Source organism: Cnephaeus nilssonii (assembly GCF_951640355.1).
Source record: "Cnephaeus nilssonii genome assembly, chromosome: 20".
NCBI classification, from domain to species: Eukaryota; Metazoa; Chordata; class Mammalia; order Chiroptera; family Vespertilionidae; genus Cnephaeus; species Cnephaeus nilssonii.
Genome location: NC_137091.1, coordinates 48,481,525 through 48,497,280, shown reverse-complemented (window position 1 = coordinate 48,497,280; position 15,756 = coordinate 48,481,525). Strand labels below are relative to the sequence as shown.

Below are 15,756 nucleotides of genomic sequence, written 5' to 3'. Positions count from 1 at the left end.
TTAGGCCCCCTGCTATGGACTAGGCGCCACCAACTCCTGGGAAAGGTAGCGTGTCAAGGAGGGAATCGCCAAAAGATGGGAGTCCTGAAGTGTTGATTGCTCCCACCTGCATTTCGGACCCTTGCATTGGGGTAGCTAGATAGCAATGTGTGTGCTGTTACTTTGGAATTATAGTTGATTCTTGAACGACATGGGTTTGAACTGCCAGGGACGGTTTATACTGGGATTCTCTCCCTCACCCCATCCCCCCCCCCCCCCAAAAAAAAAAAAAAATACAGTCAGCCCTTTCTGTTCATGGGTTTTGCATCCAGGGAGTCAACCGACCAATTATGAACAGTGTTTTGATCCGGTTGGGAATCTCTGATGCAGAGTGCTGACTGTATGCATTATTCCACCCACTTTTATATAAGGGCCTTGGGAACTTGAGCATCCACGGATTTTGGTATTCGCAGGGGTCCTGCAACTACGGTAATTCCCTATGGTATCCAAGGCTGGACGTAGTTTTAAAGTTTGTGGGTGTTTTTGTTTGTTTGGTTGGTTTTGGTGGTGGGTTTTTTTGTTTTTGTTTGTTTGTTTTGAGGGAGTGGTGTCAAAAATTATTCAGGTTCGCCCTGGCCGGTTTGGCTCAGTGGATAGAGTGTCGGCCTGCGGATTGAAGGGTCCCAGGTTCGATTCCCGTCAGGGGCACATGCCTGGGTTTCGGGCTCCATCCCCAGTGGGGGGCATGCAGGGGGCGGCCAATGGGTGAGTCTCTCTCAACATTGATGTTTCTATCTCTCTCTCCCTTCCTCTCTGAAATCAATAAAAATGTATTTAAAAATATATTTTAAAAAATATGCAGGTTTGCACTGGCTGATTTGGCAAAGTGGTTGGAATGTGCACCAGAGCACTGAAAGGTCCCAGGTTTGATTTCGGTCAAGGGCAGGCTCAATCCCCAGTCCCCGTCAGATTGTGTGCAGCAGGCAACCAATCAATGTATGAGAGGCAGAAACATCAATGATGAGAATCATTGATCGACTGCCTCCTGCATCACCCCCCCCCCCCGCCCCGCCCCTGGGGATCAAGCCTGCAACCTGGGCGTGTGCTCTCCTGATTCATAGGTCAATGCTCAGCCACTGAGCCATGCCCTAGCTAATGTCTCTTTCACATCTATGTTTCTCCCCCTCCCTTCCATTCTAAAAATCTAATGGAAAAAATATCCTCAGGGGAGAATTAACAAAAGTTATACAGGTTTGCAATGGCACCAAGGTCCACACCCCTGGCCCTCATGGTTTTGTTTGTTTTTAAATTTGATTGATTTTAGAGACAGAGGAAGAGAGAGAGAAATATTGACTTGTTGTTCCACTTATTTATGCCTTAAGAGCTGCTTCTTGTATGTGCCCTGACCATGGATTGAACCCGAAACCTTGGTGTATCCAGATGACCCTTTAATCAACTGAGCTCCCGGGCCAGGGCCCTCATGGTTTTGTTTTTTTTTGGTTTTTTTAGGGTTAACTGTAAAAGAATTCCTAGTCACGCTAGCCGGTGTTGCTCAGTGGATAGAGTCTCAGCCTGCAGAATGAAGGGTCCCATGTTCTATTCCGGTCAAAAGCACATGCCCGGATTGTGGGCTCAATCCCCAGGAGGGGGTGTGCAGGAGTCAGCCAATCAATGATTCTTGATCATCATTGATGTTTCTACCCACTCTCTCCCTTCCTCTCTGAAATCAATAAAAATATAATTAAAAAAAGAATTCGTAGTCCACATCTACTATTAAGTGATTGATTTTAACATTAATTGAGATTTTCCCCTTAGATCATTATGTATTAATTTTTTAAAATTTTGGATTTCTAATTCTGACATTCTTTTACATCCATTAGCTGGTATGTTTTTATAAAATAAGGCTTCCCTTTATAAAGTGGGACTATGTGGTTACATCTAATATTGATTTCATTGTAAAGGCAAGATGTTTGTGTTTGCCTCTTTAATAATCAGTTGTTTTATTTATTTATTTATTTATTTGAATTTTTATAAGAATTTATTTGAACCCAAACTGAAGACAACTGCTGGAGAGCAAGATCTCAAATGTTTCAGTAATTAGTTGTTTTAAAAACCACCTGGAATGTTGATAAATTTGTTATTTTTTTGGCATTTTATTTTTATAATTATTATTTTAAAAATATTTTTTTATTGACTTCACAGAGGAAGAGAGAGGGAGAGATAGAAACCCCAATGATGAGAGAGAATCATTGATAACCTGCCTCCTGCACACCCCACACAGGGGATCGAGCCTGCAACCGGGGCATGTGCCCTGACTGGGAATGGAACCATGACCTCCTGGTTCATTAAGTCAATGCTCAACCACTGAGCCACACCAGCTGGGCCATTTTCTTTTTATATATTACTAGCATTCCCATTGCAGGAAGTTTCCTGCAATAGGGCTTCCTGCTGCACTCTACCCCGCCCCGCCTGCTCTCCTCCCTTCTCCCCTGCCCTGCCTGCACTCCTCCCTTCTCCTCCCCGGCTTGCTTGCTTCTCTGCAGCTTTGCTCCCTTCTGCAGCTCTTGGCTTCTTTCTACACTGTCTTGATATGCAAATTAGCTGCCATCTTGGTTGGGGTAATTTGCATACTCACCCTGATTGACTGGTGGGCGTGGCTTGGCTGGTGGGCATGGCTTGGGCGTATCAAAGGTGCGGTCAATTTGCATATTTGACTATTATTAGGTAAGATGGAGCCATGTATTTTAATTGAATCAAGTTACAGAAATCAATATTCCTTATATTGGCCCAAATGTTCACAATAATAGCAATGATAATCCTCTTTACAGCACCTTCTGCTTTCTTTTAAAAATCTTATCCTCACCCTGGCCGGTGTGCTCAGTGGTTAGAGCCAGCCTGCGCATGGAAGGGTGGAGGGTTCGATTTCCGGTCAAGAGTACATACCTCGGTTGCAGTTCACTCTCCACCCCCCATCAGAGCACCTGTGGGAGGCAACAATTCGGTATGTCTCTCTCACATCAATGTTTCTCTTTCTCTCTCTCCCCTTCCTCCTTTTCCTCCCTCTCTCCCTTCCTCCCTCCCTTCTACTCTCTTTGAAAAGCAATGGGAAAAATATCCTCAGGTGAAGATTAACAACAAAAAAAAGAGGGCAAAATGAAGACATTTCCAGATGAATAATATGCAAACTTTTATGACTCATTAAGAAACCAACCCAGTAAAAAAAAAAAGGCATGGGAAAAAGAACTTCAATAAACATTTCACCAAAGAGACAGGAATGAGAATATGATCAGCATTATTAGGCATTTGGAAAATACAAATCAAAACAATAATGAAATGTTATACCCACTACTATGCAAAGAGTGAAAATATTTTTAGGTGGGCTGTGGGGACACGGAAAGCCTTTTCTATTTTTGCTCAGAATGTAAAACAGTACAGCACTTTCCATTAAAACAATCTACATATTTAAGGGAAATGTATTATTTTCTAGATTATGTTACAAATACTGACTGAAAAACAACTGAAAAACCTGAACAACCAATTTTATTTTATTTTTTCCTTTCGCCGTCTTCAGTTTTATTCTCTGTAAGAAAGAAAATAGTCTGTCCAACCCTAGCTGGTTTGGCTCAGTGGATAGAGCGTTGGTCTGCAGATTGAAGGGTCCCAGGTTCGATTCCAGTCAAGGGCACAGGTGGCATGCAGGAGGCACCCAATCAATGATTCTCTCTCATTACTGATGTTTCTATCTCTCTCTCTTCCTCTCTGAAATCAATAACATATATATATTGAAACAAAGGTAGTGTTAAAAAAAAAAAAGATGATACCTGGAGCAGGGCCTTCAATCCTGCATGCCCATCAGCCATTGTCTTCTTACTAATTCTTCCCTGCTCTCTGGCAAGTCATCACCCATCTGTTGGAACTTTCCAGACAGCGCATCCCACCTGTATTTGATCACCTTCAATGCAGCCATCTCACATCTGAAAAGCTTTAAGACGTGGGCCTGCTCTGGGGTGAGCACCTCACATCACTCCCCTTGCACACCTCACAGTAGGCCACGCCCACCTCCCTCCCTCTCCTTGTCTCACCTCTTGTCTCACAGTAGGCCACGCCCACCTCACATCACTCTCCTTGCACACCTCACAGTAGGCCACGCCCACCTCACATCACTCTCCTTGCACACCTCACGTGGCCACGCCCACCTCCCTCGGATCCAGTCCCAAGCGGCCAACATGGATGGCATTCGCCTTTCAGGGCGAAGCCAAGAGAATTTTGAAATCACCTTTGGGACACGTGATAGCCTCCCCCTTGGTCAGCAACACTGTGCTGAGTAAGTTTTCAGAGGCCGGAGCCGATGGAAAGCCAACATGGAGCTGGTTGTTATTTTATTTAGGCTCCCCCCCCCCCCATGGAAAGATGGCAGCGCCCATGGGCATTGCTGCTGAGCACCATGGGGGCGGCCATCTTACAGGAAGTGCAGTTCCCACAGACGAGACCACCCAGGAGCTGAGGAATTGAGGATCCTGTGGACGAACAATGAAGCCGGTGGAACCCGAGATGTCAGGGACGTGGTCAAACTAGGAACAAAACTGGAGATATTTGGCCCTAACTGGTTTGGCTCAGTGGATAGAGCATGGGGCCTGCGGACTGAAGGGTCCCAGGTTCAATTCCAATCAAGGGCATGTACCGTGGTTGTGGGCACATCCCCAGTGAGGTGTGTGCAGGAGGCAGCTGATCGATGTTTCTAACTCTCCCTCTCCCTTCCTCTCTGTAAAAAAAAAAAAAAAAAAAATCAATAAAATATATATTCTTAAAAACTGGAGAAATTTGACCACTGGTGACATTAGGGATTTGAGTGGAGCAGGCCTGGCGACCTTGGTCAGAAACCTGTTGTCCGTGGAGGAACCAATGGTGAGGGCAGGGCTCTGAGGAGCGAGGCCCACTGGTGTCTCTGAGCACGTGGTAACTGAAGACTGTGGAGATGACTCGGAAGGTGGGAAGGAAGTGGGATTCCTCCCGCACTAGTGAAACCAAAGTGTTTGGATCCGACGTCGCTGTCTCGCAAAATCGAAAAAGGAGTTAACAAACCGGTAAGCAAAAGCGAAAGCAAAGTTTGAGATACACTAGCATATGGTTCCAGACAGAGGGTTGTCCTGTGGCTCCCTACAGACCAACAATTCTACTAAAGTGATCTCCAGAAGAAACAAACTTCGTCCTTGACTGAATCTTCTTTAAGGCAGACTGCTATTTCTTGAATGTGGCAGCATTTTATTTATTTTTAAAATTTATTCGAGAGAGAAACATTGATTTGTTATTCCACTTATTTATGCATTCATTGGTTGATTCTTGTATGTGCCCTGGCCAGGGATCGAACCTTGGCATATCCAGACCCTCCAACCAACTGAACTACCTGACCAGAGTAGCAGCACTTTAAAAGTTTAATAAAAGTTGCAAACAGCCATTCTTTGAAGCAATTTTCTCAGTCCATTGAGATCTCGCTTCCAAACATATACTGTTTGGCTCAATTACAGTTTTATAAAAATTTGTTGTATCCCAAATCAGCGAGCTGGACAGGATGCCTTAATAAGCCAATTAGTTAGGAGTCATCTTTACTGCGGGCAGGTTCAGAGCAGATTACCTCTGTCAAATTCTGAACACCCAAAGGAGGAAGCATTCTCTTTTTATATCTTTTTTAGGTCTTTGTGTAAGTTGTTTTTACAGACAATTTGTAACCTTGAGTACATATCATACCTAACAAACACCTGTAACCTTGAGTATATATAATATTTATACAGACACCTGTAACCTTGAGTATCATATCTATACAGGCACCTGGCATCAATATCAGCATATCAGTTAGATGGCTAGCTTGCAAAGTCAGACAATTAAGTTTATCTTTTCTATTCAAGAAAAAAACAAAGTTATTTTACAGAGTTGACCTACAGAATAAGAGAATGTCTAAGAGTAACAGAGTAGTTCAAACGGCAGTTTTCCAAAGGAGGGATTACTATGCTTCAAAATCTTTTTAAGTTTCGACATTCTTACTATAACAACTGCTCCAGATGGATTGCCGCCAAGATTCCAGAGCATCCGCTAGGCTCACAGTGTATCTAACCATCAGCAAAATCAGTTTTTTACTTAAACCGTTTTCAGCTTATTAAAAGGAAAACAGCCGTAACTGGTTTGGCTCAGTGGGTAGAGCGTTGACCTGCGGACTTAAGGGTCTCAGGTTCAATTCCAATCAAGGGCATGTACCTTGGTTTTGGGCACATCCCCAGTGTGTGTGTGTGTGTGGGGGGGGGGTGCAGGAGGCAGCTGATCGATGTTTCTCTCATTGATGTTTCTAACTCTCCCTCTCCCTGCCTTTCTGTAAAAAATCAATAAAATATATTTTTTAAAAAAGGAAAACATCTCAGCTTCCAAATATAAGTGGGTCCACACTTTGCCCTAGCTGGTTTGGCTTAGTGGATAGAGCATCAGTCTACGGACTGAAGGGTCCCGGGTTCGATTCCAGCCAAGGGCACATGCCTGGGTTGCAGGCTCAATCCCCAGTAGGGGATGTGCAGGAGGCAGCCGGTCAATGATTCTCTTTCATCATTGATGTTTCTATCTCTCTCTCTCCCTCTCCCTTCTTCTCTGAAATCAATAAAGAAATGTATATTTAAAAAATAAATAAATAAGTGGGTCCACGCTTTTCTTAACACTGTTTTAAAAGTTCAGTTAAAATAGGCAGGAAGCGACCCTGCCCCGAAGGAAATTCAAATGCACAGGAACCCAGCGCATCCAGTTCAGCTGGGCAGATCTGGGGCGGGGCGGAGGTGGACACGCCCCTTTCAGACCAAGTTCCTACATCCGCTTCACCCGGATGCCAATGTGCTCCCACTTTCGCTCTGCAGCCCAGGCCCCGCCCCTGGCACCTCCCAGCGCCGCGTCTGCGCAGTTTCCCGCAGACCCGGAAGCCGATTCAGAGCCTTGGCGGTCACGTTCCGTCGGGGGTTAGTCCGGTGGAAACCTGGGCTCGGCGGCTTCCCCGTCCGCACACCAACACAGCTCGGCTTGGGGGTGGAGACGGAAGTTTACATTCTCCCGCCCGCCCGTCCTTCCCGTGGTGAGTCCCCGTGTTGCCGTGAGACGTTCCGAGTCCTGCGATCCGCGGGCGTCATTGGTTACCATTGGTTACCACCTCCGCTCCCTTTCTGCCTTCCGGCGGTGTGGACACCACCGGCCTCGTTTTCCTGCTGAAAGCCTATCAGTGACCCTCCTCACCGTGTGGAGCCCTCACTCCTTTTGGGGATTCTCTCCTCCCTCCCGGCGTCCCGCCCCCTGCGGCAGCGCTGGAGGCCGCGTCCTCCCCGGGTCCTGGGATTCCGCAGACCTCACCGCGTCCAGAGGCGCACACACACCAAGAGGTGAGACGAGACTTGCAAAATTGCAAAAGCCTCTGTGCTCAGCTTGGATGGGGCGGAGTCCCAGGGCGGAGCAGAGGGTCTTGGCTTCCCGTCAGCCCTGCCCTGTGAGGCCCTTGAGTCTCAGTGTCCCTCGGTAATCGCTGCAAGCACCTCTGAGAGAAAGCCGCCCTCGAGTTTCACCTGCTGCCAGACAGTCCAGATTCCCCCCGAATGAGTCTGGATTCCCAGATTCTCACCCGGAACTGTAGTTCAGTGCAATCGGGAGCTTCCATCTCCCTCCCGCTAGAGAAAGCCAGCCACGCACTCAGCCGCCCATCCTCTCTGCGTGCATCTGCATACTTCAGCCTTTTGCAGCTCCTCTGAGTCTCCGTGTGCTTTCCTCTTTTCTTCTAGGTGTAGAATTTCCACTCAGCCAGCTTTCCTGTGGTTCCGGATGGTGGTCGTTTTGTCTTTTAGTTGTAGTTTTGATACTGTTGTGCGAGGCCGCAGTTTAGGTGCTGACCTATGCCGCCATCTTGGTTTCTCCGAGTGTTACCCTATTTTATTGAAATCATTTGAGGTATTTGAATAGGAAATGTTAATGTAATTCTATTCCCATATCACTCGATGCTGCTATGTTTTATTCCTGTTGTATATATGAAATTATGGGGTGATTGTTACTGCCTTAAAGATCTGTGAGCTGTTGTATATTATACGGACTTCACTTGTTTACACTTTTACATGGAACACTGGATACATTGTAAGAAGCCCATTTTTTCTTCTATTAGAGAATATACTATTGCATTGATCTTTTAAAATAGTTCTTTTACATGATATAATGAACGTTACATCCTTTTCTGTGCCAATATGTTCAGGTGGAAACTTTTCAACAGCATTGTATGATCTGGATCCCATAGTTTGTAGTTGTGACATTTAAGTGACCAGAGCCACACCCAGGACAGTGCTGTCTGTGTAACAGGTTTGCCATAATTAAGAGGAATATTGCCACACCAGTGACATTGTTGTACCCAGGAGGCAGAATCGGCATGAACTCTGCAGGTGGAGAGAGGACACCTTTCCCAGGCTGCACTGCTGGCTGAACTCAGAAAAATTAATTCTATTTCTTTCATTTTCTATTTCCTGTACCTCTCTGGTTTATCACTTTATCTTCTAGGCTGCCATTCTTTTTGCAGTGCTATGACCACAGCATGTAAAATTCTTCCTGTCCCACATCAGCCCCTCAAGCCCGTGTAGCTTCTGCTCAGTAGTTTGGAATTTTCTAGTGCAATGACTGACAGTAGAATTGGTAAATATATTGCTTTATTTTCATGAAGTAGGTAGCCCACCACTCGGGTTCTCATACTGACACCTATAGTTTTTAATATGAATATGAAGTTTTGGAATACCACAAATTGGCATCGGAGTACTTTGTAATTAGAATGATTTTTCTTGTCCTGATATTCATTGGAAACCGTAAGAATTTCTGAACGTTACCCCATGTTAAATAGGTTTTATTCTCTCTCTTTTATTTTTTTATTTTTATTAATTTTAGAGAGGAAATGAGAGGAGAGAGATAGAAACATCAGTGATGAGATAGAATCTATTCTCACTTTCCTGAATGTAGCCTCATGTTGGTCATTCTTTCTAGAGGAACCCCAGAGACCATGTCTGTTTTGCAGTTGAAACCTTTTCTTATTTTGGATGCAAAGGTATTTTGTATATTCACAGCCTGAGAAGAGGTATGTCCATTGGCATTAGCTGTCCCCGCACTGTTTTCCAAGCCATCACCGTAAGTTCCAGAGGCAGCAGGATAGCAGAGATTGAAATGAAAGCCCCACACTTATTCTCCAGTGTCCAGTGCTGAGTTTGTACAAGGTGGTAAACATAAGTTCCTATGTATGTGCCACCAAAAGGAATGACAACATCATTGCAGAGGCAAGATGTTCAATATTCTACTACTCTACTTTCTGACATAGCCATGGGGCATTCATAAGTATATGTATCTCCTGATGTTTTGTGACTAGGACTCATCTGGAACAGGGGCTTTATGAATTTGTTCTGTTACAGGACATCCTATGGGATCCGGATCATTCAAAGAATTCAATCCCATCTAGAAAATAGTTCCATATTCTGGTCCCGTAGTCAGGAATGTTGAGGAGGTGTATTGATACAAAATACACATAAGATCTTTTGTTTTTTCATTTGGCCATTAGGAAAATAGATGAAGCAGACACTGTCCCTTGGGTTAGAGGGCATTCTGTCTTCGTTTTTGTCCAGAATGCATATTCTTCCATTTTGGGGTGAAAAGCTCCAAATCAGACATTTCAACATTTTTTTCTCCTCATGGCACACATGAACTAATGACTGAAATTCAGTGGTCCACCAAAATACGTATTTTGCCTATCTGCCAAAAAAAGTCTTGATTTTGATTCATGCTCACCCCACAGCTATTACTGAGTTGGCTGTTGTCACTTATTTATTCAACAATCTATGGGTGATGTAGTCTGTGCTATTAACAAAGCACACAGGTGTTGCCTGTTTAAAAATTCTTGCAGCACACTAGTTTGGCGGCAACCCAGCACTGACTTCTGTTTGGTAGAGCCTCCAGTCATTGTGGAGTTACAGAACCTGAGTTTTTATATATTAGGATATTTGTAAATTGTACTTATGTTGAAATTTAAAAATATATATTACAATACTATTTTTGCGTTCTTGAAAATTTTTGTTGTTCCATATAGACCAAATTTTTAATCAAGAACCGCCCCCCCCCAATGGTGTCCCGCTTTACCAATGTTAAAATCTGGTCACCTTAATCAAAGGGCACCTGGCCCTTTCCTCCCTTTAAAGAAGTAAAATACCCGCCCTCTCTCTGCTCCTGTCTCTTCTCTCCCTGGTGAATCCTGTCACAGCCGCGTCACCAGCCAAACCCCAACAATGACGGGGAACTCCCCCAGGAGGGGCTGTCCCTGTGGGAGGAGGTGAGGGACCCAGGGCGGCCCCCTCGCTCCTGCCCCGCCCTCCCTCCCTCTGTCCCCGCACAGGCCCCGCCCCCACCGCGGAGCCGCTCAGCTCAGGCGCTGGCCCCGCCCATCCCGCAGGGAGGCGCATGCGCAGTTCCTGGCAGACGCGGAAGCGGCTGTGGCGGGGAAGGTGGCGGTTCCCTGAGGAGGTGTCTGTGCTTTAAAGCCGCTGCTCTCCGTCCCCCTCCCCGCAGGGAAGGCTGAGGGCGCTGCGGGCGCTGAAGTCCGAGTTGAGGTCCCCGCCCCGGAGCCCCTCACAGCGGTGAGTCCGGTCCCGGGCGGCTGCGCAGTGGAGGCGCCGCGTTCCTTTGGGGGAAACTGAGGCCCGGCCCGCGGTCTCTCCGCCTGTGGCTGTGGGCCCCCGCCTGCCGCGTGGTTTTCCTGCTGAAAACCATCCCCGGGGCCGCCGGTCCCCCCGCGGGGCTGGGAGTCTGGGTCAGGGGTTCCCGCCCTTTGCTCCTCCCCCGCCCGGCGCTTTCCGCCCACAGAGCCCGGATGGCTCCCGGCCTGGGGGTCTGCACCCCGCCTTCCTAGGCCCCCCCATTAATAAGGGGTCTGAGTGCCCGGGGAGCACAGTGTCCATGGGGAGGGGCTCAGGGGAAGAACGCGGTGTCCCCAGAAGAGGTGACCTGCCCGCAGGGAGGGCTTTGTGGGGGCGGTGACTGCGGGGGGCGGGGACCCGGGCTGGGGGGTCAGGAGGGGGAGGGAGAGACAGACACGTGGGAGGAGGAAGGGCGGTGAGGGGTCCACAGAGAGGGCCCATAGGGGTGTGGGAGGACTGGACGGCGATGGTGGGAGTGAGGGGGGAACTCGGGAAAGCAGCCTGAGGAGGAGGGAAGTGGGGAAATAGGGGGGGGGGGAGCCCAGAGAGAGGAGGGGAGCTGAGAGGGAGAGGGTCCTGGTGAGCAGAAGTGGGGGCCGCACAGGAGGAGGCAGGTCAGACGGAGACACGGGTTCAGAGGAGAAGAGTTGGGGAGCGAGTGCAGGGACGGAAAGGGGGGCTTAGGGAGGAGGGAGCAGAGGGGGAGCAGCGCGGAGTCCCCAGCTGTGGGGAGCAGGACAGACTGTACCGGGCAGCAGCGGGGACACGGGCGTGGGGAGGGACAGACGCGGACGTGTGTGGAGATGGAGCCATCAGAGACCAGGGGAAAGAGCACCGGAAGGGCCCTGACCATTTGGCTCAGTGGCTAGAGCTCGGCCTGCGGACTGAAGGGTCCCAGGTTGGATTCTGGTGAAGGGCATGTACCTTGGTTGCGGGCACATCCCCAGATTAGCTTCTATAATAAAGACTCTCTTATATACCCACAACTTCTCATGGCCTCTCCGTCTGCTGTTTGGCGTTTAAGAAGGTCCAGCCCCTGGCAGAGAAGCTCGAACCCCACAGTTGGTGTAGTTGAGCTGAGAGTAAAGGAGGAACTTAGACTAAGTTCCCAACAGTTGGTGCAGTGAGCAGCGTTCAAGGTGGAACTTGCTCTCACAGTTAGCACTATGAGTAGGATTTAGGAGTAAGTGGAGAATTGAGGAGAATATATGATCTCAGAGCAGCTGTGCTGTGATACCATCACACTACCCAGAGGTCTCAGGTGTGCTGGGACTGATGTCTGTTACCCAGCGCTACTGAAATCAGCTCTGGGGGAGCCTCTCCAGCCTCAGGAGTGAACTGGTTAAAGATGGCATAGCCTGGGCCTCAGTGCAGGCTTTTTAGGGGGGCGTAAGGGGTGCTCTGTTGCGTTTGGTGTTTCAGGAAATGAGCACATGCTCTCATTGCTGTAGGAGTTTGTGGAAGTCTTTGGACGCACAGACACATGAAGACAATAAAACACCTCACATGTAGGAGCTCATTGTTCCTGTGATAAACAACAGGATGGGGTGGCCTTTTCCTCATTTCCAGGTTCTTCTGACTGGGTGTGAGGTGAGCTGATTAACAGGCTGTGCCGAAGCCTTTGAAGGTACATTCTGTGACTCCTCAACATATTGTCACCTGAGAAAACATCCCAGGGCCAGAATCAGCAGCCGGGACCAGATGGCTCCTTCTCAGGTAAAATAAGTGTCCTGGTCAGAGGCTGTTTGCTTTTACACTAATATCTTCGGATTTATTTCTCTACTGTTGATGGTTTGCCTTGCTAGTTTGTTTTCCTTTCCTATTGAGATAGTCAATGTCAACAGTTGCTATATTACCCTCTCTTTTTCTTAAAGTATATTTTTATTGATTACAAAATGAAGAGAGAGAGAGAGAGAGAGAGAGAGTCACATGAATGATGAGAGAAAATCATTGACTGGCTGCATTCTGCACACCATACACTGGCATCAATCTGGCAACCTGGGCATGTGTCCTGACCAGTGACCTCTTGGTAAATGGGTCAATGACCTATTGGTTAATGGGTCAGTGCTCCAACACTGAGGCACACCCGCTGGACCAGGCAGATGATCTTGTTCTAAGATTACCCATAGTAAGTTTTCAAATAGGATTGTGGCTCCTATATGTCCTATTCCATGACAACTGTAAATTCCATTAACAGACCCTTGGAGATCAAAGGTATATATATTAATTTTTCCTGTGTGTTCATTTTCTGTGTATTCAGACATAGGCACGTGATCCGGTTACATTGGTGTCACAAGTAACAAGTGAGCTTGTAACACAAGTGGACACAGAGGCCCCGTCTCAGGACACGGATCAGCATCTGTGTTTTCAGGAAAGTGCCGTCGTTTTCTGTGTTACACTTGAAGTGCTTATATTTCGGACTCATCTTGACATTTCCCGCTGAGAAATATACACCACTGACCCTTAATGATGCAAACACAGCACTCAGAGATCCACATGCCTGGGTCCACGCACTAATTTTAAACTTACTTTCCTGAAAAGCGAAATCTGTACCATGGATTGTTGGACATGTGTCATCCTCATTTGTCAGTGTTCAAAAAGACATCAGAGAATGTTACTGGGGCAAAGTGATCTTATTGGCTGATTCAAGATACACCTGTAGGTCCAAACCTCTTCTCCTAAAACTGTTTTCATGTTGGGTGACATGAACTCTTCTAGTGACCTCTTGGTAAATGTGTCTTTTCTTTCAGGGACCACTGACCTTCAGGGATGTGGCCATAGATTTCTCTCAGGAGGAGTGGGAATGCCTGGACCCAGCTCAGCGGAACTTGTACATGGATGTGATGTTGGAGAACTACAGCAACTTGGCCTCCGTGGGTGAGGATGACTTCTTTCCTGAATTCCTATGCAGTGGTTTTGTTCCTGTTATTATTTTAACCAGAGGCCCAGTGCACGAATTTGTGCACCACTGGGGTCCCTTGGCCTGCCCTGCCTGATCAGGCTGAAACTGGCTCTCTGACATCCCCCCAAGAGGTTCTGGATTGCAAGAAGGCACAGGCCTCCAAGGGAACCCATCGGTGCACGAATGGGGCCAGGGAAAGACGCAGGAGTTTGACTAGCCGGGAGGACTGTGGGAATGCTCCAGTTGTGTCTGCCCCTCTTGCTCAGTCCTGATCGGTCGAATGGACCCTGTCAGCAAGGTAACCTACTGCTCAGCACGTCTGCCTCCTGGTGGTCAGTGCACACCATAGCAACTGGTCAACTGTTTGCCCCTGGTGGGCAATGCATGTCATAGCAAGCAGTTGAACTGTCTTAGTATATCATTAGCATAGCACGCTTTGATTGGTTGAATGGACATTTGAGTTGCTTCCATCTAATGCAGGCTCTTCTGAATGACATTGTAATGACACAAAAGTGTAAATTTCTCTTGCAGGTCCTCCGTGAATATTTTGCGATATATATACCTAGAAGGGCGGCCAGCAGCATTTTATACTTTATAGCATACAAATCATGCACCTTCTACATGAAGCAAACTATTAATTATTTCATTTCTCTTTATGCTGTTATTCATGTAGTTACACACTTAATTTGTTATTTTGTACTAATATCTGGTATGGTACAGGAACACAACTAATTTTGAGGGTTGGTTTTATATACCATGTTTTGAGAAATTGATTTATATATATTTTTAGAAATGTGTAGTCTTATTTGCAATACACAATTCTGTCACCTCTTAACAGTGTTCATTGTATTATTTTCTATTTTTGTTGTGAACATGGGAGCTACTTAAAATATTTTAAGTCTATAACAATACACTTTAAACTCAGTATGTCAATTGCATACAAAACTGAGCTACTTGCCATCGCTTCCCTTGTACCCACTAAAGTTATTGATATCACATTATCTTTTACCTTGTGTGTCTTCTAGCAGAGATTAAGATTTTATTCCTTCTATTTATTTATTTATTTTTAAAATATTTTTCTAGAAGTTACTCTTTCATCTGACTTTTAGGATTGTATTCTGGGACTCACGATATTTTCATTGCTTGTTTGTTTTTTACCTGTTCTCATATTTGTATTCTACTTAGAATTCATTGAGCTGCTTGTATTTGAATGTCTCTTTCTCCAATTGTCATGATCTTCAACTATTAATTTTTTATATAAGCTGCCTAATCCTTCTCACTATTCTGTCTTTGTGGAGTCCCCTTGTAGTTTGATTTGTTAGTGTCTTAGGAGTCCCTTGGGTTCTCTTCATATTTCCACATGTTAGCTTCCCTGAATCACAATTTTTAATGAATTATGTACAGATTCTTTGAGTTTTTATTGTTTAAATAGTCTTTATTGCTTTCAGAGAGGAAAGGACAAGGAGAGATAGAAACATTAACCTTTTGCACTCGGATGTTGAGTGTGACTCGACACGGTTAGCATCGGTAGCAGCTCGAGAAAAAAGCAAGCGAGTGCAAAGGGTTAAGGAAGAGAGAGAATCCTGGATCGGCTGCTTCCTGTGCGATTATGGATTTACCCTTCAATCAGGCCTGGGCCCCGACCTGGAACCAAACCGTGACCTCTTGGTTCATAGGTCGAAGCTCAGGCACTGAGCCACTGCTGCCAGGTAGATTCTTTGATTTTTCAAGTTGATTATTAGCCATTCAGTGAATATCTTAATGTTTCTATCTCTCTTTCCCTCTCCCTTCCTCTCAAATCAATAAAAATGTAGTATTTTAAAACAAAAACTTTTCTATAACTCCTCTTTTATTAGATTGAGTAATTATTAGCTTTATGTTTCAATCTTTTATTTATTTTGTTTTAATATTTGTATACCGTGTTTAATAACAGTCTAACTTCACTCATTCTTTTATACGTAGACATCTAAGTATCTCAACACTATCTGTATATGTGAGAGTATCCTTTACTTCTTTGGTGGTATAAACTCCCTAGTAGAAGATTATTTTACTTCATGCATCAGAAGTTGTAAGCAGCCTCTTTATTCTACAGTGCTTCTTTTTTGTAGTTTTTGTTGATCCTCACATGAGGACAATTTTTCCATTGCTTTT

At 45.9% G+C, this 15,756-nt stretch overlaps 1 protein-coding gene across 5 annotated transcripts in view; it reads left to right on the top strand.

Moving 5' to 3' along the window:
* Window positions 1–7,332: 7,332 nt before the first annotated feature.
* LOC307116464 (uncharacterized protein) overlaps window positions 7,333–15,756 on the top strand; it is a 204,750-nt gene continuing 196,326 nt past the window's right edge. Inside the window, exons 1-4 of one of the 5 annotated variants that reach the window (XM_079800485.1) lie at window positions 10,515–10,643; window positions 12,273–12,419; window positions 12,964–13,361; window positions 13,454–13,580. In XM_079800485.1, the coding sequence (XP_079656611.1) occupies window positions 13,538–13,580 (43 nt within the window). In that variant the 5' untranslated portion in view covers window positions 10,515–10,643; window positions 12,273–12,419; window positions 12,964–13,361; window positions 13,454–13,537. Of the gene's footprint in view, window positions 7,383–10,514; window positions 10,644–12,272; window positions 12,420–12,963; window positions 13,581–15,756 lie in introns of those variants that run through there. The other 4 variants (XM_079800483.1, XM_079800484.1, XM_079800479.1 and 1 more) reach the window with 4 other exon arrangements.